This window comes from Argopecten irradians, chromosome 1 (genome assembly GCF_041381155.1).
Source record: "Argopecten irradians isolate NY chromosome 1, Ai_NY, whole genome shotgun sequence".
Classification (NCBI taxonomy): domain Eukaryota; kingdom Metazoa; phylum Mollusca; class Bivalvia; order Pectinida; family Pectinidae; genus Argopecten; species Argopecten irradians.
The window spans coordinates 33,863,929-33,871,328 of record NC_091134.1 but is presented as its reverse complement, the minus strand read 5'-3'; the positions used below and the strand labels follow the sequence as shown (position 1 = coordinate 33,871,328).

The 7,400-nt window shown below is 35.0% G+C and overlaps 1 protein-coding gene across 1 annotated transcript; it reads right to left on the bottom strand.

Moving 5' to 3' along the window:
* Positions 1–689: 689 nt before the first annotated feature.
* LOC138310360 (uncharacterized) lies at positions 690–3,963 on the bottom strand. The gene is made up of 2 exons (XM_069251555.1): positions 3,429–3,963; positions 690–1,734 (listed from the first exon to the last, which is right to left on the bottom strand). Exon 1 carries the CDS (start codon positions 3,895–3,897, stop codon positions 3,526–3,528), a length of 372 nt encoding a protein of 123 aa, XP_069107656.1. The 5' UTR covers positions 3,898–3,963; the 3' UTR covers positions 690–1,734; positions 3,429–3,525.
* Positions 3,964–7,400: the final 3,437 nt, after the last annotated feature.

The following is a 7,400-nucleotide window of genomic DNA, read 5'->3' as shown; positions in this document are numbered from 1 at the left end:
TGATTTTTGAAATTGTGAGAGATAGTGAAGTTTTTTCTTTATGTTTTATTAGACTTTAATTGGAAAAGAACATTTTTTAAAAACCTATTTGATCTTCAATTTCGGTTTAGCCCAGTCATCAGCTAATAGAGGTCCAACAGTGCAAAACACAAAAGTAAAATGTAAACCTTCTTGTTTATGACTAGTGATTATGTATATTTACAAACTGTAAAGCCAAAAAGTTGTGTCTTCCAACTATATCTAATATAAAGCAGCAATATTGACCTCCTATTTAGGAGGAAATGGTAACACATATATATATAATTTTGATCAACTATCTAAATACCCTTAAAATCACGAGCAGTATGAGATTCCAAATAACTTTGACTTTGATTAAGTTTTGAAATATCTGTCACTTTAATTTTTGGCCCTGTTCATCCATCCACATTAATTTGTGCCAACTTTGGGTGATTCCCAATTGGAAACTGAAAATGATATTCTCCAAAGTTTAATTTCCTTAATTACTTAAAGATGCTCCACCGCCGACAGAGCATAAATGATATACATCATTTGAACAATAATAGGTGTTTAATCGTGTATATATATGTCTAATTAACACAAAAAATATATAAAAATACTTTATTTAGCTTTTGGTGCATGCGCAATCAGTACTTCATTCCACATAGGATATAGTGCCACGGAATTTTTTCGGGATGCAATTAATTATTTTTCATATTTTTAACTTAAAGTAAAATTAGAAGCTCAAACTTTTCAATGTTGGTAATGGTGTAAAGTAAGTAACTTTTGTAACTGAAGAAAAATACTAAATCGTCTGCTCCTGTTTTTGATAGCGAAAAAATACCATTTGTCAGCGGTGGAGCATCTTTAACTCGTTCACTGTTGAAGACACATTTAGGCTCTTCTTAATCCATTAAGAAATTTCAGGCAGGAATGAGTTAAACTACATACAATTAACTTCCCCTCCAAAAGGAAAATGCAAAGTCCTCCCCCTCAAATCCATAGTTGAGTCTCTGGTGATTTTTTATTTTTTTGACCATGGCAGCATTAAAGGTCACTGAGCATAATTTCAAAAGTAATTTTTCTTTTTTCAAATTTTGAAGAAGTGGATATAATGTGGTGATATGTTTTTCACAAAAGATATAAATTGAGGTGTTACTACGTATATTGAACTTGGCTTAAATCTATTCTTAATGACATCCATGTTAAACACTTAAACTTCACTTGCGTAATACTTAAGTTGAACTGGAAATACTTTGTGCATCCATGCATAAACAAAGCTGCATCAATGTATACTCATGCATATCTATCAGCTAATTTAGATCTGAAAGACATAATGATGATGGCACATCTAATCCTTCAAACTTCCTGTAGAGAAACAGATTAAAATATTCGTTGTCAGAGAACAATCAATAAAAAGCAGGTTTCAGATCCAAATTTGTAGGCAATATTCTTCTTGTTTTCATGGATGATGGAACAGTTTTCTCAATGGGTGAATGCTTGGTCGATTAACAATGAAGAACAATACCATTATGATCCAATCTTGGGGGGGACCTTCATTTAGTAGTATAATTTGGATATTGTTGTAAATGGATTTCTACAAATATGGCATTTTTTATCTCTTTCATCAAGTTCTATTGCACACACATAGCATATGATGTGACCGCAGCTCAAGAATGAATCACAGTATCTGTCGGCACAAATTTGGCAGGTTGGAATCTTTGGCATATTCACAATCTGAAAAATGAATGACAAATTCATGATTATTGTGTACATATTACTATGCAAACCTCTATAATGAATCATTTATTTTCTTTGGGCAAAATTTTCGTGGATTATAAACTTTTACAATTTCATTGGCACTTAAATTCGTGGAGAAGACCTTACAGTACATTAAAGTCAAAATTATAGTTGGCACTGTCACCTATATATATATATATATATATTTTGTACATATATGTAGAAAAATAAATATAGTATATATCCTTGTGATGGAATTACAAGAGATCCCAGAGGGATCTTGCATTGGCGCCCACCAAAGAATGATCTATGTTGAAAATGGAAAGAGGGATATTTTCTCTGCTTTTCAAATTTTAACTGCATACTACATATGCAATTTGGGACAGATCTTTTCAGTACTTTCTGAAATATATAGCAGTAACAAACTTTAAATATTAAAATCCAAGATGGCGTCCGGTCGGCCATCTTGTTGACCGATTGGTCCAAAATGCAATATGCACAACAAATGTCCTAGGGGAACCTACAAATGGAATTTGAGACAGATACCTTAATTCAGTACTTTCTGAGAAATAGTGGTAACAAACTTTAACTATCAAAATCCAAGATGGCTGACTGGCGGCCAACTTGTTGACCAATCGGTCTTAAAATGCAATATGCACAACTAGGGCTCTAGGGGAACCTATCTATAAAATTTGAAAAAGATTCCTTCAGTACTTTTTGAGAAATAGCGATAACAAGAATTGTTAACGGACAGACGGGAAAGACGGACGGACCACGGACCACTTACGAAAGGCGATTTGAATAGCCCACCATCATCAGATTGGGTGCTAAAAATATTAAAAAAACAAAAATTAATCGGGTCAGCCGAGACCAATTGTATACTAAAGGTATATTAAAATGTTATCTCATGATAATAATTATAACCTAGTTTGATTCATTTCCTATGGAAATTGAGCAAATAATGCTAAGCTGCATAGAGTATTTGATTCCAAAGATTGTTTGAACATTTTGTCATTTTGGCCCCTTTTGACCCTGCCCCTCAGACCCATGGGTCCGGCCTGGACATTTTACTATGATTTTAAAATGCCATCTCTAGCAAATAATTTTAATTAAGTTTGAATCATTTTGTATGGAAATTGAATAAATAATGCTCAAAAATGCTCAATACGATATGAACAAGAGTAAATTTGACCCCCCTCCCCAGTGAAAAATCTGATACCCCAGGGCTATGAAATTCACCATTTTGGTAAAGGGCCTTAAAACACCTCTATCTATAAAGAGTATTTGATTCTAGCACATCTGTGAATAAACAAATAATTTCAGTTAATTATATCCTTTTTTGCCCCTCCCGCAACCCCCTGGGGCGTAGGGCACACATAATTCTTAATTTTGATTGGCCTTATGCCTAAGAAGATTTGTGCAAAATTTCATTGAATTTTCTTCAGAGGTTTTTGAGAAGTAAAAAATGTAAATTGTTTACCGACACACGAGACAAATCGCACGACGACGGACAAAAGGCGATCAGAATAGGTTACTTGAGACTTTGTTTCAGGTGACCCAAAATTGCATATTTGGTTACTATGTATTATCACCATAATAAGATAGTTTTAAGGTGAAAATTACTCGTAATTACATGTGCTATCAAAAGCAGACATAGTGTGACAGACTAATAATATAAAACTTATAATTACCACTGGTGAACTATGTGGTGAAACATAGGAATGATCTGTATCACAAACAGTGACATCCATTTCGCCAGCAGTAGCATCTGTACCAGCAGTAGCGTTTTTAGCATCTGTACCAGCAGTAGCGTTTGTAGCATCTGTACCAGCAGTAGCGTTTGTTAGCATCTGTACCAGCAGTAGCGTTTGTAGCATCTGTACCAGCAGTAGCGTTTGTAGCATCTGTACCAGTAGTAGCGTTTGTAGCATCTGTACCAGCAGTAGCGTTTGTAGCATCTGTACCAGCAGTAGCGTTTGTAGCATCTGTACCAGCAGTAGCGTTTGTAGCATCTGTACCAGTAGTAGCATTTGTAGCATCTGTACCAGCAGTAGCGTTTGTAGCATTTGTACCAACAGTAGCATTTGTAGCATTAGTGACAGCTATACCAGCATTGACATTAATATCCCATATATCCACAGGAATCTCTAGATCATCCATGTTTACATGTAACAAATCTGGTAGTTCAGGTGATGATGGTACACTTATCAAGCTTACATTGGGACTTGGGACATTAAGGTCTAGGTCTGGGAGCTCCCCAGTCCTCCTCCTCCTCCTGAAAGAAACAAAAGAGTCCAAATCTAAAGAAATTATCATCTCAATGAATCTATCCAGTATGTTATGTTGTGATTACATGTATATAACAAGAATCCCATAGGGGTTGTATTGCTCACCTGCACCAGGTAATACGAAATATCATCAATATTAAGAACTTATTTACATCCATAATTATGATTTGAAACAAAGTTGCATAAGTTGCCTTTTGTAGATTATTCATGACTTAGTTTTTGAAAGAACCTTATGGTTTACTGATATATCAGAAATGCCAAAGACTTCTTTTGAATTATATCAAAATGCTAATTGTTGCTTGTTATTTTAAACATCAAAGACGCAGACAACTTGCGTCAGAGAAATCCCTGCTGGTTTATCAGCCATATTGTTTCCTGATCATTCATAAAAAGCACTTTGCAAACCTTTGATGACCAAGATGATATTTGAGAATGTTTGAGAAATATCTATTTGCAATTTTTGGGCAAGAGCAGTAAAATCAAGATATCACAGAGGGATCTTGGCACCCACCATCAAATTATCTATGTTGGTCAAAGCAAAGAGGGAACTTCTCTTCATTTCCTTCTTTCCCTTCACTGTCAAAATCCAAGATGGTCATATGTCAGCAATCTTGTCTTAAGACAGATCCCTTTGACAATTTCTGAGCAATAGCAGTACTCTTCAACTATCAAAATCCTAAATGAATGAATGTATGTTGGATATCCCACTCAAATCAGTCCCAAAATACAATATGCACCACGAAATACCCAGGGGAACGTATACATGAAGTTAGTTCCCTTTAGCATTTTCTGAGAATTGGCATCAACATAATTGTTTACGAATAGAAGGAATGGCATCAGTTGAATAGAAAAAGAATTAAATGCAGTTTTTCAAGATGCGGACTTTGGCTCCCATCTTGGATTTGAGAAGTAGTCCAAAATGTATTTTCAAGATGGCAGCCATCTTGCCTTTTAATATTTAAAGTTTGTTACATCTATTTATCAGAAAGGATTGAAGGTTGCCCACATCTTGGATTTCAGATCAACCAAAAATATAGCACTTCTTCAGGACCAAGTCAGGATAATTTCAGGTAAGTTTCAGGTAAATTGCACTGGTATAACTTATGAAGTTCAAAATGTGTTTTCAATATGGCGGTCATAGTGGCCATTTTGGTTTTCAGATTGACCAGGTAAGGAGCAACACTTGGTCATGACCATGTCAGATATTTTCTGGCAAGTTTCAGCTATATCGCAAATGTGTAACTTTAGAAGATGTTCAAAATGTGTTTTCAAGATGGGCAGCTGTGGTGGCCATCTTGAATTTCTTACTGGGCAACTCGAAAAATAACAACGCTTGGTCAAGATCATGTCAGAATCATTTCAGGCAACTTTCAGCCAAATTGCATTTGCAAAACTTGAGAAGAAGTTCAAAATGTGTTTTTAAGATGGCAGCTGTGGTGGCCATCTTGGATTTCTTACTAACCTAAAAATAACAAATACACATGACTTGGTTGGGATAATGTCAGGTTCATTTTAAGTGAATTTCAGCTTAATCCCACTGGTCTTACTTCATAAGTTTACAGACGACGGATGGCGCATATGACGATTTTCACTGAGTCATGTGAATTTGTTTTAGACATTTGAAATGCATGAATTTACTACTGTGAACCAAAAAAAGATTCATAATTAACAGTTACAAACTCACCTTTGGCTTTGACATAAGGTAAGAAGTCTTGGCTTTGGTTGTTAGACAATTCAGCCTTACGTAGTCCCCTTTAGTAGAAACATGGCTGAAGGTATCAGGTTTTGTTTAAAATCACCCAAGCAATGGCGAAAGAAAAACTCCCCCACGTGCCTTTCTTGGAAGTACCTATAAAGCAGAAGAAATTTTTATATAGCCAAACAATAAATATATATTGATGGGAATCTTATTTATAGCTTATATATAGATGGAAATTCTTGTGGTTGATTATTCAATAATCACATCATAAACAATACCTGGCCCAATGCCTTGCTGAACCCAAAAAAAGCTTTACAGATTTACAGTAAACCTTAACCTTGACTTATCAGTTGCACAGCAATACAACCCCAAATCCTTCGTGCTGAAAGCTTGTGAAGAGAACATCAATCAAGAAGTATTGCCGTAAAAAAGAAGCATAAATCCTAAATAATTTAAAGTAGTTTTAATATCTCGAAATGTGATATTTTCATACAGATCTACATGTATGATTGTAACAGGAAATTTTGGTAGAGGAACTACAGCCCAAACAAAGGAAACATCAACAGTTTTACTCTTCCATATATAACAAACCACACATTTTTGATGTGTGGATATCTATGCTAGCAAATCTTATTGAAATCTAATTTCACCTTCTATAGGAGTACATTTACTTCACTCCGTTGTATAATTGGTTAAATAAGAAGGCATATCAAAGACAGGTTACTCGCAAATCCAATAACAATTCATTTATCAATAAGTTTGTTTTTAACAAGTGAAAAAGCTTAGTTACCTATCTTCCCAAAACTCAAATTCACATTATATGTACATAATATTTCATAACTAACGTTACATAACATTTCATTCAAATCAATCCTTTTTTCAGTTTGTCACCGTTTTCAACTAAAAAAAATCCATTTACCTAGATATTTTGATCTTACCATTAAGGAAAAAAAAAACACAATTCTTTAGCTTTTTCCATTATGCTGTTGTAATCAGCAGTGAGGGGGAAATCTACTGTCTGGTCCCACCTCCTGACATTGCCCGAACTTGGGTGTAATCTATTGTTATGAAATGCCATCCATCCAATGTTTATCTTACACGTTCTCTCTTTTGCTTGTGAAATAGTGGTTCTACTCTGTAAATAAAACAAGAGACTCATAGGCCTTAACAGTCACCTGAGTTCGGTTACAGAATTTAAGAAAGTGTAAACGCTATATTGGACCCTTGCACCCATCCGGCTCTTGAAGTTGGTTAGGACTATATGTGAGCAAATCTTTTTATATAGTGCCAAAATGGCCACAAATTGTATTTTTTTTCTTTCACATATATGCAATAATGCAAATTTAAAGAAGATTTTCAAAATTTCAGTCATTTTGACCCCGTCTAGCCCCATCCCTTAGGCCCCTTGGTGTCAGACAAGACAAATAAGGATATTAATGGTATATTAAAATGCTATCTCTGGGTTATGATTATAACCATGTTTGAATCAATTCCTATGAAAATTGAGCAAATAATGCTCAACAAGTCAGGCCCAGAGGGCCTGTATTGCTCACCTGGTTTTTGGTTCATAATTCCATGCATAACTTTAAGACTAATAGCGATTTAAAGGATTTACCTCTATTTCCCTATTGGGACCCACCCCACCTGCTCCCGGGGGATCACAGCCAAACATTATA